This window comes from Nothoprocta perdicaria, unplaced genomic scaffold (genome assembly GCF_003342845.1).
Source record: "Nothoprocta perdicaria isolate Ctin4 unplaced genomic scaffold, notPer1 scaffold_33, whole genome shotgun sequence".
Classification (NCBI taxonomy): domain Eukaryota; kingdom Metazoa; phylum Chordata; class Aves; order Tinamiformes; family Tinamidae; genus Nothoprocta; species Nothoprocta perdicaria.
The window spans coordinates 1,422,226-1,437,724 of NW_020455566.1; the positions used below are offsets into that span (position 1 = coordinate 1,422,226).

The following is a 15,499-nucleotide window of genomic DNA, read 5'->3' on the forward strand; positions in this document are numbered from 1 at the left end:
CCAGCAGGGCCCAGCAATTGGGGAAGGCCCCGCAGGGAACAGGTCTCTCCGCAATTAGCAGCGTGTTGAGTCACTTCTCTTCTACTGCAGGCACACATGTGGGGCAGCAAAGCGGTTTATTCGGGGGCCTATTAAACTTCCAGATCCGTAGAGAGGATCTGGAGAAAAAGGAGATGTTTTATTTGGGTAATTACTTAAAAACATCAAATCCTCTCAGATCCCATCTATATATATATATATATGGGTTTTTTTTTCATGGTACCCTGAAAACTCAACCAGCTTGAAGCACCTTGGCTACTGCTGATGCTGCAGCCTTTGAGCTCTGCATCTTCAGGATGGGGTGAGAAGGACGCCGGGACTAGGCGAGGGCTAGCGGAGGATCAGTTTGCTTAGACCTAGGGGAACGGGTCCCTAATGGGAAGCCTAGCTTGAACTCTGATGTCATTACCAGGAGGGTACAAAATATTCTTTTCAAGCACATTCAGCTACAGAGGATAGTTCGCAAATGCCTTGAAAGAATAATTGCAACTCTCCCTGCTTGCTGCAAATGAGTAGCCCCCTCATGCCCTACAGCGGTCTGGACTTGGAGGCCACCGGGCCAGGTTTGGGCCTCGCCCGTTTATAAATCTCCTGAAGATTCCCCAGTCAGCCCAGTTGCACTAACCCAGCAAGGCTGCAGGCACTAAAGGCTCCTAGCAGGATGTTCCTCCCTTGGCAGGGCCTGCGGCTACTCCACGGAGCCAAAACTCCAATGAATCCCACATGAAAACCCTGATGGCTTCCAGGTGGAAAAGCACCACATCAAAGGAACCAACCAAAGAAAGAGAAAACTAATATCCTCTCCTTCCTTCTTCCCTGGGCGTAGCACTCCTGGCTCACCTGCGAGATGATCCTCAGGAATGCCCACGGCTCTTCCTTCCAGCGGCGCTGCAGGCGCCTGGGACAGGGTGTCACCCTCCTTGGGCTGCCCTGACTCGGTTCCCCGGGGAGCTGCGTCAGAGGAGGTCACCCAAAATGCACCCTCTGTTTCCTCTCCAAGCGGTCTCAGCATGCACAGATCTGTCTCTCTTCACATGGGCATTAGAGGCCAGAAGATTGATGAGAACCATTCCCTGCTAGCTATTTTTCTTGCTCATGTTTAACTACAAATGTGGGTGTTTGGCCCAACGCTTTCCGAGGCTGCTCTCTGTGTATGGCTCTCGATTTTGGAGAACAGAAAAGGGAGAATGTTTGGAGCTAGAGAAGCTGTTGGGGCGTTTCTTCACGAGCTACGGTTTGCAGCTCCAAATGCAAACACGGAAATACTGGCCAAATTTGGGGTGACCACATTTTGGGCGACTACAAAGCTAGAAGCTTCTGAAAAACAAATGTCTTTCCCTCAAACAACTCTAATCTTGGCTGGGGGCACGACTCCCGAGACACGAAAGGTGCTTACTCACCTAGTCTGCATTTATGTCTCAAGAGAAGGCAAGTCCCTTATCCTCTCGTCCTACCAGGGCTGTGCTGTTTCTGTGCTCTTCAGGGGGAAGAAAACAGAGAGATCTCATCTGGAGCAGCCAGATCAGTCCCGGGAAGCTCCACGTATCCAAGTAACGAGAATCCTAGCAACAGGCTTGATTAGGAGGACTTAAAGATAGAAACAAAAGTAGGAGCAAACAATAGAAAATGCCATTTCATTCCCATACACAGCAAATCCCACAGCAGCGCCTGGTGCTTTGACCTGGCAGTCGCCAGCAGGAGACAAATCAGTTCCAGGCAGGGAAGGACAATTTTTTTTTTCTTTTAAGGCAAACAGAAAGTACCAGACACACAGCTGAGGATTTCTTTTTTTTTTTTTTTAAACACTTTTACATTTGTCAGTTTTGTACAAATCAAAGCATCCCTTTAAAATCTCCATTATTACAAACATACAAAGAAACAACGTTATTACTACAAATCATCAGCTACTCAACTGCAGAATCAATTTGTCACAATTAAAAAAACATAATAGTATATACAGGGCCTTTCTCCCTCTCCTTATTTCTGTATCCTGAGGGAAGCAAAAAAAGCAAAGCGCCCATTTAAAAAAAATCCCATCAATGCACCTCATTTTCTAAAAATATGTGAAGTATAAAATTAGGTGAGTATTTTCTTGCTGTCACACTCTGGCAAAGTGTAACTTTTTTGTTTGTCTTCCTTTTCACATCAGAAGTCTCTTTAAAAAAGAAAAAGAAAGAACAACACCAACAAAACGTGGCAGAGTGTCTGATGCTGCAGCGTACTCCTTCCATGCTGGAAGCCAACATCATCAAAAAAGTGCCTTTGAGTAAAGTTAACCTTAGTAACATTAAAAAAAAAAAGGAAAAAAAAGTCACAATCTCTAGTTAAAAGCTTAATAAAAACCCTGACAGAGCAGCGGGCCCTGTCTCAAGGGCAGTGTCTGCTTGTCACCACATACCTCCGGTGCCGCTGCGGGCTGTGTTCATTCTCTCCTCCTCTGCCCCGAAGGTCTCCAAACCCTGAGATGTCTCTTTGCACCCTGAACGGAGCTCGGGGTGCCACCGAGGAGCCTTCCTGGCAGCTCCGGAGCTGTGCTGCGCCTCCCCGCTGAGAGCGGGCGCCCTCGCTGGCGCCGCGGCGCAGCCGGGCTCGGTGCTGGCGCGCGCCGCACGCGCCCTCGCTCCGAGGACTCTCCTAGCCCTTTTGTTCTGCTGCCTTTTCCTCGGCAGGGAGGAACGTCTCCGGAGCGCCCCCAGAAACGCTTTCTGCCTTGGGTCGCTGCCTGAGCAAGCACTTCCCTGGAGCCAACCTGGCCCCGACTTCTGCAGCTGGAAGGGAGCGACGGGGCAGGGAAAAGGGGGAAGAGGGAACCTGATCCAGGGACTGCAGGGAGCAGAGCAATATCCAAGCCTTGCACTCTCCTTCAGCCTCGTGTGAGGAAAGGGGAGTAAGAGAAGTTCAATCACCCCAAGCTGTGAAAGTCACCAAAGGCCACTAAGCAGCTGGGACACCAGGAGGCACCAGGTGGGTCTGCATCATTCTGCTCTGGCTCCCAAAACCCCAAACCAAACCCCACAAAACCAAGCGGACAGCGTTGCCAAGCTGACACAGGAAAAACAAAACAGCAGTCCTCCAAGATAAATACACAGCCCCCCTTTTGGGAGCAGCTTCAAAAAGACGAATCAACCGTTCTCAGCAGCGACACGACCTTCTGGTAACATCTGGTGGGCTGGTGATTATCGGCTTCCTTTTGAAGAGGGAACAGTTCAAAAAATAAAGCTCCCCCCGCGCACGGCTCTGATCTGCGTAACAACTGGCCACAGCTATTGCCTCTGAGCAGCAGGTTCGAAACCAGCAAGAAGTCTCTAACGCAGCAGGTTCCTGGTTGCTATAGAAAGGGCTGGCAGTGGTAGAAACCGGTTAGAAAAGCGCTTCTTCCAGAAACCCACCGGGAATTAGGGCGGCTGGGACCTCTCCCCATGGATCACCATGGTGCAAACGGTACTCAGCGGGTATCGAAACCAGACACACTCAAGCATGCTGTCGAAAGGCAACACACACCAGGCGTTTCCATCAAGTCCACAGCAATGGGATAGTGAGAAAAAAAAGTGAGGTTTTGGCTTCCAGCGATCAGGCAGGCCTCCTAGACTCCTTGGCTAATGCTGGGGAAAGCTCCCAGAGTGGGGGTTTGGTTTTGTTTTTAAGGGGAGGTTATTGCTCCCGACTTCTCAGGCTTTTTGCCCTTGGACAGGGCAGCTGCTTGCTTCAGGAGTTCTCTGTTCTTGGCCTGGAAACACAGTGAAAATGGGTATTTTAATGGCACGGATCATGGTTAGTTCTCGGGATCCTAGAGTTGCCTGGACAGGCGCTGCTGGCCCCGCTGCGTGCAGAGGGCAGACGCTGCTGTCCTGCACCGCAGCACAAGCTCAAGGCCAGCACATCAGCTCTACCACCTAGGAAGGGTTCGTCCCATCCCTTCCCCAACAAATTCCCCACTGCTGCGGCCGAGGAGGAGGCTGAAGGCCAACAGCTTCCATTGTGCAACGCGACAAACGCCAAATTCTCATTAAACCAGCTAAATGCACTTGTCAACACCACCAGGACTGGCTTTTCTTCCTTCTCTTCCCCTTTTACCAGCCACCCTGTTTTGACAGGTGGACACCCTTGCCTCCCCCCATGAACAGACAGACAAAATAACAAACAACAACAGTACATTAAGAAAGTGAATCATGTGAAGACTTCAAGGCACCTGCAATACACCGAGAGGATTTGAACTTTTATTTTGGAATTAACGAAGAGCGTTTCCAGAGCCTCAGCATCAGCTGAAGTAAAACACTCGGACACCAGAGAGAACAAGTTCTGGGCAGTCCCATTCCAAGCTGAGTACAAAAGAGCACAGCGGGCGACGGACATGCACAGCCCTGGAATGACAGGGCCTGCGGGCAGACTTGCTCATATAACCGATGCCGCCTCTTTCCTTTTAGGATTGAGCAGGTTCTAAGGCTGTTGGAAGGTGCCTGACACCTTTTGAGGCTGATGTCCTCTTTTAGCTGCAGCAAAGGCAGTGCCAGTATGTGTTGTCCCCCACTCTGTCACATACACCCTGAGCTACCAGCACGTCTCGCCCTGGGGGGCCACTGCAAGGAAGGAGACCGGCTCCCAGTTAGACCTTGACTTTGTGGCCAGGGCTGCCAAGAAAGGCAACCAAGCACGTTGAGATACTGGATGACTACTCAGAATTGAAGCAAGAACAATTCGTTCTTTGCAGGTCATTCGAAGCTGTGACAGGGAACCAGATCTGGGCTGAAATGCAGCACAGATTCAAGAAGGCAACACAGAATGAGAGCAGGCTCTGGTTCTCATCAGTTCCTTGCTTACAAACCAGTGCTGCCCAGCTAACAAGGGGCAGGACGTATTTCCAGCCCTCTACACACCCCAGAAAGATAATCCAGCCTTGGGACAGACTTAAATTGCTTACAAATGCAAGCTGTGAAGAGGCTCTCAAGGGCACGAGCTATCTGACAGAACCTGCGGTCTCCAAAACCTACCCTCTGCTCTAATAATTAACTTGGGTGTGTGCTGATGGAGGAGGGGCTGGTTTTCTGTGTGAATACAGACCTATTTTCTTACTGACTCCCATTTTTCATTGCTAGAGCTTTAGATCATTATAAACCTCACCGTAATTAAAGGGTGCAAAGTTCATTTCTGTGTCTGATTCCTTCCCTGTAACCAGTTCCCCTTTGACCCCATCTCTTCAGCAGCTCACAGCACATTCATGTTGATAGTCTGTCTGGTATTTCCATGGCCATGACAGGAATCCTGCTCTCCCTGTTCCCTCAAGCTCAGGGACTTCTTTATTTGGACTACGCAGACACGGTTTTTAAGAGAACTGTGGGTTGTTTCTTAGGCTTTGTTCTCTTTGGTTACTGTCACATAAATCACACTAAGAGCTACATGGCACAGGGAGCCGACACAGGTTTTGCAGTCTGGATAAACAGGCTGAAACCTGATTCTGGCAGTCAGTGAAATGAGTTTGGAGGTTCCCATCTAGTCTGCAGTGGATACAACAGAGCACCGTGAGTACAGTAAGGCTGAGCCCAAGCAGAGAGCAGCAAGGAGTCTATAACTAGGGCTGAAGGTGCACTGCAGCCTGGTACAGAGCTGTGTGGGGGCTGGCCTGGCACAGCAGGGAGGCTGCAGGGCTGAAGCGGCAGCAGAGCTGCATGTGCAGAAGCTCACGAGATGTTCTGCTCAAGAGTGTCCTCAGTCACTCCTGGGTACAGTGATGCTCGGCAAATTAAAACAAAAATGCTGTCACCTGTAACTGCTCCATGACCTCCTTGTGCGTCTTCTCCATTTGGTTCATCTTTGCCCTCATCTGCGACTCCTGGTACTGCAAGTCAGCCTTCAGCTCTGTGATCTGCAGGGAAACCAGCAAGGAGCACGTGAGTGGGAAACGAGCCTCTTCACCCCAGATATACCCTGCCACAGAACAGGCATCTACAGACATTGCCTGATACTGGAGGAGACTGTACAGAGGAGCAGGACTCCCAAAACCCCAGGCCGGAGCTCTGCTGCCTCTCTGCACAGAACAGCACAACCTTTCCTGGCCTTGCTCCCATACAGAGTTCTTGCAGACAGTGGTCAGAAAACAGCCTCTTATGAAACAAGGCTCTTCTGGGAGGTGGGGAGCGGTCCAGGAAGTCTCTTAAACTTGGGAAAGGAGGCAGAAACTTCGTTGTTCAGCCCAAGATAAAAAGCCAGACTCTTTTTGGGGATGATCTGCCTGGGCTCTGTCAGCATGCTGGGGAGGAGGTGAGCCAGGGATGGTACCTTCTTCTCCTTCTCCAAAATCATCTGATCCTTCTGGTGCAGCATCTTCTTTAAAGTAGCCACCTCCTCCTTCAGCTGGGCAATGATAACAAAGTGGTCGGTGCCAGGAGAGTCGAGGGCGAGGTCTGGAGAAAAACTGCAGCAAAGAACAGGGAGAGACTCTCATCATGACCCCTTCTATTCACCAAGGCAGAGAAACTCCCACACGGATCCAAGGAGAACGGGAATCACTTTGTGACGCACGCTGGGTTCACCATCCGTTGGGGAAGAGCTACCACCATCTCTGCCCTGGATGCTGCCCAGAATTTGGGAAACACATGATATGATGGACAAAAAGGGATGTTTGCCATATATCAAGCTGTATCACTGCATGGTTGGTAGGGAAACGGGACCGCTATGGGTATTCTGTGACCATCAGGCAGAGCCTGTAATTATCACTCAGGTGGCAGTGATCCATTTTCAAGCCAAAGAGTCAAGAACAGCTATCAGGCAGCTAAGGAACGTTTATGCAACTACCCAGGAAACGTCTTCACGTGCAGGCAGTCCATTGGTGTAGAGCAAAACCTGTCACTAGATGTAAATAAACATTCGGATAGGGAGGGAACTCGAAAGAGAAACAAATAGCCCTTGTGCTAAACAAACAATGTAAAGGGAGACACCTAGATGAGAGTCAGCACTGTCCTCAGCACAGAAACTGGGAGAAAACAAAAGACGTGCTGGGCTTTTGTATTGCCATTCTGCCCTGACGTAGCAAGTCAGGGTGAAGCTGCATTGCCACTTGAGAAAGGTCTCTATTCAGGAAGACATAGAAACAGCTGGAGATACAGGCATGTTTCCAGACACAGTAAGTTTAGAGCCAGGTGCCCTAAACTTAAGTGACCAATGAAGAGTTTCTCTGCATGAGACACCTCCTGAGTAACTCCCAAATCTCCCTGAACCGGCCAGGGCTGCAGGCAACCAAGTCTCCTGCTACAGGAGAGCTTGGTATCTCCAGACACGATACGGAGCTCACCTGATCCTTCCCTGCCTTCTTTCCCTTGCCACTGCAATGATGAGCCTGATTTTTATCTTTCAGTGCTAAAGGGGCAGCACACTCCCAGCCACGCTCACCTGATCCCGGTGTGTAAAAGTTCAACAGAAATAATTAAAGCAGCAAACCTTCACCTGAAAGATTACCTGTAGCTTGGCCTTTATCAGAGAGCATTGCTGCCGTAAAGGGGCAAAGTTACCTGAAGCTTCCAGAGCAGGTCAATATATGTCCTAGAGTCCGTGTTCTGCATTACTACTGGGGAGGCAGCATCCTGAGGAAGACATGTTCTGAACTCCAACAGTGCCTCCCTCAAGCGTGCTGCTGTCTCTGTGCGCCCATTCCCTTGTCCATAGAACAAAACAGGGCCCTGGCAACTCACCCTGCACAGCAGTTTGCTCTAGTGTCTGGAAATAATCCATTTTCTAATTAAAAGCATCGTCTGCATTGATTGGATGTGCTAGCAAAGAGCTGACAGGAGAAAAGGCTCTTCCCACCCTTGTGCTGGGAACGTCACTGGGAATCTGCAGAGAGAAACTAAGCAGGGGGCAGCTTGGCAGCTCTGAAAGATGCATGACAGCCCCCCCCGGCACTGAAGGAAAAACCTGAGCTCAGCAACAGAGAAACTCGGAGCAGAGGGGCAAAGGGAAGAGCCTCGCACAGCTCAAGACTCCGTCTATTGTCTCCTGCAGCCAGAGCTCACTGACAGCCAAGCTCGCACCGCAAGACGTGGCAGGTCTCCAGGTACAGCCGGTGTAACGCTGTGCTTGCCGCACGGTGTAGCTCGAATGCAGAAGAGGCTCCTGTGTGCACTGGAGAAGACAACCTCCCTTTTAAAAGCTGCTCCCAAGCACTGTGTTCCCACAGCAGAGGCTCTGCAGCATGAGGGCGATGCCAGATGCTCCAGCGCTTTTCTGTGTGCTACTAATGGTAGCTTTAATTCCCTACGCAGTGCAGATAGGCTGGGAGAAAAATAATAATTAAAGAAAGCGTTCCTCACTGTATCCCTCTGGCTAAACCCAAATCCTTGCTCACACTGTTCCTTTGCCCAGGCAAGCTCCCCTCCTGCTGCATCCCGGGGTGCTAAAGAGCGCCAGGAGATGCTCTCATTTCCCGGAGCAGCTCAGGCGGGAGAAACTCCCTCCCCGTGGAGCAGGAGAGGCAAGAGCTGCCTCTGCCACCCAGCGGGGAACACAAAGGACACGCAGGCCCGGAGCCCTTCCCGGAGCAGCTCCATGCCCTACCTTTTCCAAGGAGCTTGTCCTACCTCTGGGGCATGCAGGAATCGGGAGCAGTTGGCTGGCTCAGAGCACCAGCCTCCTCCTGTCAAGTACGTGAGCACAAGCAGGTATTTTGCTGTCCCACTGCTGCAAAATGCACCCTCAAACACATCAAGGTGCAAATTAAAAGGAAGGAGCTATTTTTCCCCCTCCTTTCTCTGAAAGGGTGACAAGTCATTAATGAAAGGTTTCTCTCCCTTTAATCTCACATTAAGGAGTGAGACTGGGACTCCAGAACTGGGAAGGAAAACTGCCAAATTCAAGTCACTCCATTCCTTGAACCAACAGATTAAAAATAAACAAAAGCCCTTCCCCCTGCAAATAAATTCCATCCCAAGGATTCCGGCTCCGTTGGGAGAGGTCCCAGGGACACGCTCTCCACATCTGAGCAGCCTAGAATTCATGCCTCTAATTAAGGTGAATTGATGAGGCTCCCGTTGCTCTCAATGGAGACAGGGGAAAAACAAATGGAGCTTTTCCAGAGGCACCTGCCTCCCTATTGCACAGAACACAAACAAAATGACCGCCTTAAACTCAGCACCTGTTAAATGGCTATAATTAGGCAAGATAAATGCCATGCTTGAAGATTTTGCTGTTTGAGGGAGGCCAGTGTAAAAGTGCATGTCCTGGGCTGACTGAAACACAGCACCCAAGACAAAAACCTCCTCCACGCACAAAATTTCAACCAGACCACTGAGAGCCAGCAGCTAAACTTACACTTCTAAGGACCTCAAAAGCAGAAGTGGTTCACTCCAAGTCCTGATGCTTTAAGCATAAGCCAGGATTTTCCTATGCAAATGAGAGTATTTTCATTAAATAAACTTGCTGCTCGTGCTTGCAGAAGGGCTGGAGGGCACTGGCAGAGCAGCATTGGATCAATCTCCAGAGCACAGGCATGAGAAGAACATCATCCACTCAGAAATATGAAAACAGAGCATACAGAGCTGAGGGACTTCAAGGGGGACCATGAAATCATTTCTGCTGCACACACAAGACAAAGGAGCCACCATTCCAGATAAGCTGGACCACGCTGGGGGTGATGTGAAAGTTAACGGAGCTCAAAAACGCCCACCTGAAGGTTGCATCAGAAACTGCCTGGAAACCAGGGCCAAGAGGCACTTGATAAATATTTGGAGCTGCTGTCAGCAGGAAAGAGGTGCTAGTTGTGTAGCCCACTCCAGAGCACTCTGCTGATGGAAACAAACTGTGCGGCTGCTCCCAACTCTGTGTTCAACTGGTGAACCCGACTTCAGCCCGCTCTGGGGTGGACAATTTCATAGAAAAACAGTGAAAGAAGGATTTTTTTTTCTGAGGAGAGCCATCCTCACAAAAAGAAAATAATAAACAACCCCAGAAACACACTTATGGAATATATTCTGCTCAAGAAATGCTGCAGTATGTCTATTTAAACCAGCCAGAGCTCTTCAGTAGGTGCTAGAATTACACAGTTTGTCAGTGGGATTTATCAAAGAAGTCAGTGATCAGGACCATGGCCTAAAACCGTGGCAGAAGTCAGCCTGATAACATCTGATACAAGAGCAAACAGAAAAGAAGGCATTTGTTTCATCTAGCATATGCTCCTGTTTTGCAAACAAACAGCTCAGCAGCTGATACCAGAGCACAGGACCTTTTGCTTCTTGGTTATTTTCAAGCCAGCAGGGGCATTAACATGAGTTCTTGGGTCTCAACCCAGGCAGGACTGAGCAGATAAAAATACCTGACACTGTCCTTGCCTGGGTAGCAAGAGCAGCAGGTGAGCGGGAGCCTTCCCAGGACTCCAGAGAGGAGCTGCAGCAACGTGCACGGGTGGCACCAGCTCTGCAGGCACCTGTCCCCTGTCCCTGCTGTCACTCTACTAGCATTAAAGGCCAGCAGGAGAATCCCCTGATCGCTGCATGCCCACTTGCAGCTCCCAAACCACTGCTAACCCTTATTGTCGTCCAATTTGTAATGGAAAACACCATTCAGATGCTGAACAGTCTTGTAGACCACTGTGCAGGAATTGCTGGTCTATAGAATTATTTAAGTTCTCTTTCATTAGTGTTGCTTATATTAACAACCACAGATAAGAGGTCAATAGTTACCTATACGTTCAGTATCTCTGATCTTAAACAAAAGACATTCAAGGCAGATAGAAGCAATTCGTTACCAGTGACTGCAACAGCCCCTTTGGCACTACTGAACCTACGGGTCCGTGCTCCCAATTCACTGCTGTTTGGAAGGAGATCCATCGATAAGGACATTTTCCATATATGAGGCAATTCCCAGGGAGGGAGGGCAACAGGGGAGAAAGCAACAGGTGATCTCACTTCAGGATGTCAGTGCCGTGGGAAACAGGACAATGGTGGGCACCGAGACGCTGATGGGACACGGGCCACTGCGCCAGCGTGGACGGGGCACTCTGGATAGGGGGACAAAGCATCTCGGGAGAGGAAGGAACGCTGAGAATCAGAGAGGAAAGGGCGGAATGAAAATATGCACGTACAAGAGCGTAAAAGATAAATAAAAAACCCATCTCATTCTCCTGCTTCTGCTAGTGATTCCCACTCTGCTGCACATGCAGCCAGCACCAACACAACCCAGCAGGCACACTGACAGCAGAAGGGGGTTGGCTTCTTTCAATCAAAGTTCAGCCCTCCCTCAAAATGCAGCGCAGGGGCGGAAAACAGGAGGTGGGTCTAGATCCTGTTCTCCAAGGCTGGCATCCCTGCAGATCAGCCTAATAGCCCAGCAGCACAAAAACTGCAGACTTCAACCCTACAGTGCAGCCCACATCCATCCATCTTTCCCTGTAACGAGGATGAAGCTGAGCTGGCTGCAGGTTTTGTGACTGTTTGTAAGCTCAGGCAACAAGCAACCCCAGTTCTAGCAGGGACAGGCACTAGATATGCTTTTCTTTCTCAAATGTATGTCTAAAAGCCAAATAACACTGGTCTGACAGATACTGGAAAGCTGCTATGCAACCCCTTGAGATCCCAACACTTGAGATCCCAGTTCTAGCATAAGACCTTACTGTTATTTGCACAGAACTATTAATATAAATTAAGCAAAGACCACCCACCCACCCACAATTTCCCCATGTAACAGGCTCACCTGTCACCGTTGGCAGATATGGCATCAAACTTGGGCTTCTTCTTTGGGATTTCATTCTGAATAGAAGAGGTGGATAAGGTTTTCTGGCTAGAGAAACAAGCAAATTGCATGTCAGAACCCGAGTGACTTCCAGTCGAAGAGCAACAGATAAACATTCCCACTTACTTTGAGCCTATTAAAGCAAGATTCCCTAGTGCAAGAATGAATGATAAAGAATAAAAAAAAACATTCTTTTAAGCTTCAACTCTCCTTTAGCAAAAGACTAAAAATAAACATAAAACAATATGTCACTCAAATCAGTAGGTAGATGAAGAATTTATGCTTAAAAGCTGCATTTCAATCACCAGATTTTACAAACGTGTACAGGAAAGTTCAGTAAGTCAAATCACTACAAAGTACTGCCAGATTACAGGCTTAAGCCAGAACAGGGGGGCTTGCACACTAGCAAAGCGCGACTTAGGCAGGTTCTCCTGAGCAAGACAAGTGCCCCATGGCACCAGGGCCCCGGATACCTCTCCGAGTTACTTTGGAAGTGCATCTGAGGAGCGTGGGGAAGGCAGGTGTCCCGTTTGCTCACCCCAGAGGCCCTGCACGACAGAAGGGACTGTCAGGAAGGCCACGCAGGTCACCTGTTATAATGGCTGCCACTGCTGAGCCGACTGTACTGCTCCTTCTCCTGCAGGCCGGCCCGGGATGAGCTGCTCAGGTGCTTGCACTGCTCTTTGGTCTTCTGGAGGACCCGTTTATAGGACAGTGTGCATAACCAGCATAGCAGCTTTCCATCCACCTGCAAGACAAGAGAGTTGGAGGGAGAATTTCGTCTTACTTCCTGCCCAAAGCGCAACCACAGAGAGGACAAGAGGCATGATCGGGTTTGAAGATGAGGGGCAAACAAGCAGGGACTCAAATGGGATCCCCCAAGCACCCGGGGAGGCTAAGGACTGCATTTGGCTGGTGCAACACAGACTTATGAATCTACAGTCTTTCCCAAGCTTTGCTTTTGACTTCCCTATCACCTGTAAGGAACGATAAGCTGACTCCTGGGTGGGGTGGTTCTGTCAAAACAAAGCTCCACAACTGTACACAAAAGAGTATTTGGTCTCCAGAGGTTTCCTGGGGACTGAAACAACAAGGCTCTGCGCTCAAGGATGAGCAGCGGGAGGACAGTGCCCATCAACGCAGCATCCCAGCAGAGTAAAAGATGTCTAAAACATGCAAAAATCTGACCAGATCGCACCGTTTCAAGGATGTGCAGAAAACATGGAAGGGTTTTTTGGGTTGAGGAGGGGGGTGAAGGACATCCCTACCACCTCAGGCTACAGCATAAAGATCATTTTTCATCTGTTTCATCCAGCAGGTACCTTTTATTTTACAAAAAGGTCCCTTTCCATTTGCCATCCCACCCTCTCTTAGGCCACGTTCAAGAGGTCTTTTATCAGCAGACCTGGCCAAAGAGTAGAGGAGCTCAAAGATGAAACAGCTCCTGCAGCAAAGCTCTGCTCCAGAAAAGCATTTGACAGCTGAGAGCCACCCTCTTTCAAAAGGCTACAGACTGTGTGAAGAGAGACGCAGAGTCACTGTGATCACCCTTTTTACCTTTTCAGAGCCCATTTTAGGAAGTACTGACCTTCTTCCTATCATCCTTCCTGTCAAACGCACACTGCTGCTTGCACTGCTCACAGGAGTGCGGAGGCCCGTACTTCTTTTCAGAGTTAGTGCAACGCTGACACTTGTTTCCAATAAACGCCGCTATTATGTTGCAGTATTGGCAGGGTTTTGGCTTTTAAAAAAAAAAAAAGAACAAATTATAAAGCAGTGCTTTCTAATTACATTCATATATGATTCTTTCCTCATCTCCTTGTCACTTCAAAATCTTTATTTTGTTGGATGAAGCAAGCTGCAATGCTGAGCCAGGAGACACAGCTACATTTGGATTCCCGGTCTCTAGGTAAGTGTTTTTATATATTGCCTGGGTGTCATGGCTAATGTCCTATGAAATCTTCAGAAAACATATATCACTGAAATAGAATCAAAATCTCTGCTTCAGATTTCAGACAGGCAGGAAGAAAGATTTATCACTGCTTCCTCTGGCAGTCTCACTTTATATAGTCGTGTTCTTGTTTCAATTGGATATTGAATAGTTCATTTCCTGGCCTAAAATGATGCAGAGCTGCTCTTTTCTGTACTAAAAAAAAAAAGGAACAGTAAAAGCTCAACGCTTGAGGGAGCTGCTTATTATTGATCAGTCATGTTATTACAGCAGAGCCAGCACATAAACTGCTTTGGGATTCACTAGAATAAAGACAAGAGGGATTAAAGGAAAGGGCCTGGTGAGAACAAGCCCTGCTCACTTACTGTTCCGTAGAGCTTCACATTCTGAGCACACTTCTTGCATATTGTGTTGGTTTTGCTGTAAAGAAGAAGGACAGACCATTTTATTAACACTTCCCCACAGAAAATCTCCCTTAGGCTTCATGTCCAGCAGTAAAATCGTATCCATGTGCCCCAGGAACTCTGGTAACAACATGCATTTCCTATCCCCATCTGGTTGAGGATAATTTGCCAAAAAGTAGTATTACTAGGAGGGATATTTTAATTAAGGTGTCCCCAGAGGATGCCAGTTCTTTTGCCTTCACAAAGGCAGGAGTGTGGTCATCAGCTAATTGGTGGTGAACGTGATTCAGCACCAGGGACAACCTCAGTCCCGCAGGGAGCCTGCTCTGGACTGCAAACTAACGACAGGTTAGAACAGGGGAGTATTTGCGTAGCATGCACATGAGCGAGCACCTCACACCTCCTGCCCACGCTGTACTCATCAACAGGCCTCACCAACCCTTCCCCTGCAAGTTATATAACTTGCAAAAAGGCAGGCGCACAGAAAACACAATAAGTTAATCTCTGGATAGCAGAAATTAGATAAAAGAGAACTCTGGGGGAGATGCCTCTGTTTCCTTCTCTGAGGAAGGTAGCTGAGCACCAACCAAAGGCGAAAGTCAAGTGAAAGGTGCAAATCTAAGGATGTCGCGCAGTCACACCAACTTTCCCAGCACATTTCTGAAGGATAAAGGTCTTCCAAGTCTCCCACAGCAACAATGTGTGGGTTAAGGCTCAGGTGTTTCAGGTGAGGGGCTGCTGGAGATCCCTGGGTGTATTAGTTCTAAAGAAAAGCTCAGTCTGCACCATTCAACAGGTGTTTTTACCTTTCCTGTTGGAATTCAGTCCTGCAGTAAGTGCATTTAACGATGGGATGCGCAATCCGGCACTCCTAGAACGACAGGAAGCGTTTGGTGAGACACGGGGCTCGTCTGGCCGCGGATTCCCAAATCTCCCGCTGATTTCCACTCCCACTAGCCAAATCCAAGGGCTTCCCGCTGTTCTCACAAGGGCCGGGAGGGGCGGAAGGAAGGGCGTGTGTCACAGGTGATGCAGAAGTCAACTCAGCTTCCTAACTAGGGCTGGTTCCCGCCCGACGCCCACACACCAGGGCCGCGGTTGGCCTCACGTCCCGGGATGGGAGCGAGCAGCTTGCCCGTGGTTATTCACCCCTCTTCCCTCCAGCCGTTTCCCGGGTGCGGTTCCTCCATCCCGACCCTTCTCCCTGCCCCGTTCCTAGGGGGCTACCCCCCTACAAGCGGTATCACTGTCACCCCCAAACAGCCCCCCACTATCCCCTCATTAAACGGCCCCCAAAGTGGCCCCAAAAAACCACCCCCCCACAAGGGCCTTTCAGAAACAGCACCCCCCATACTTCAGTTTCACCCCAAACCCACACCGCCCATCACCCCCC

At 49.3% G+C, this 15,499-nt stretch overlaps 1 protein-coding gene across 2 annotated transcripts in view; it reads right to left on the reverse strand.

The window, feature by feature from the left end:
* Nucleotides 1-2,844: 2,844 nt before the first annotated feature.
* The window catches only part of FAM76A (family with sequence similarity 76 member A), a 12,951-nt gene continuing 296 nt past the window's right edge, over nucleotides 2,845-15,499 (reverse strand). The window contains exons 2-10 of one of the 2 annotated variants that reach the window (XM_026043549.1): nucleotides 14,913-14,979; nucleotides 14,068-14,122; nucleotides 13,340-13,492; nucleotides 12,342-12,499; nucleotides 11,713-11,799; nucleotides 10,929-11,060; nucleotides 6,313-6,448; nucleotides 5,798-5,899; nucleotides 2,845-3,766 (exon numbers count right to left, since the gene is read on the reverse strand). In XM_026043549.1, coding sequence (XP_025899334.1) covers nucleotides 3,680-3,766; nucleotides 5,798-5,899; nucleotides 6,313-6,448; nucleotides 10,929-11,060; nucleotides 11,713-11,799; nucleotides 12,342-12,499; nucleotides 13,340-13,492; nucleotides 14,068-14,122; nucleotides 14,913-14,979 — 977 coding nt within the window. In that variant the 3' untranslated portion in view covers nucleotides 2,845-3,679. The remainder of the gene's footprint in view (nucleotides 3,767-5,797; nucleotides 5,900-6,312; nucleotides 6,449-10,928; nucleotides 11,061-11,712; nucleotides 11,800-12,341; nucleotides 12,500-13,339; nucleotides 13,493-14,067; nucleotides 14,123-14,912; nucleotides 14,980-15,499) is intronic. The other variant, XM_026043550.1, reaches the window with a different exon arrangement.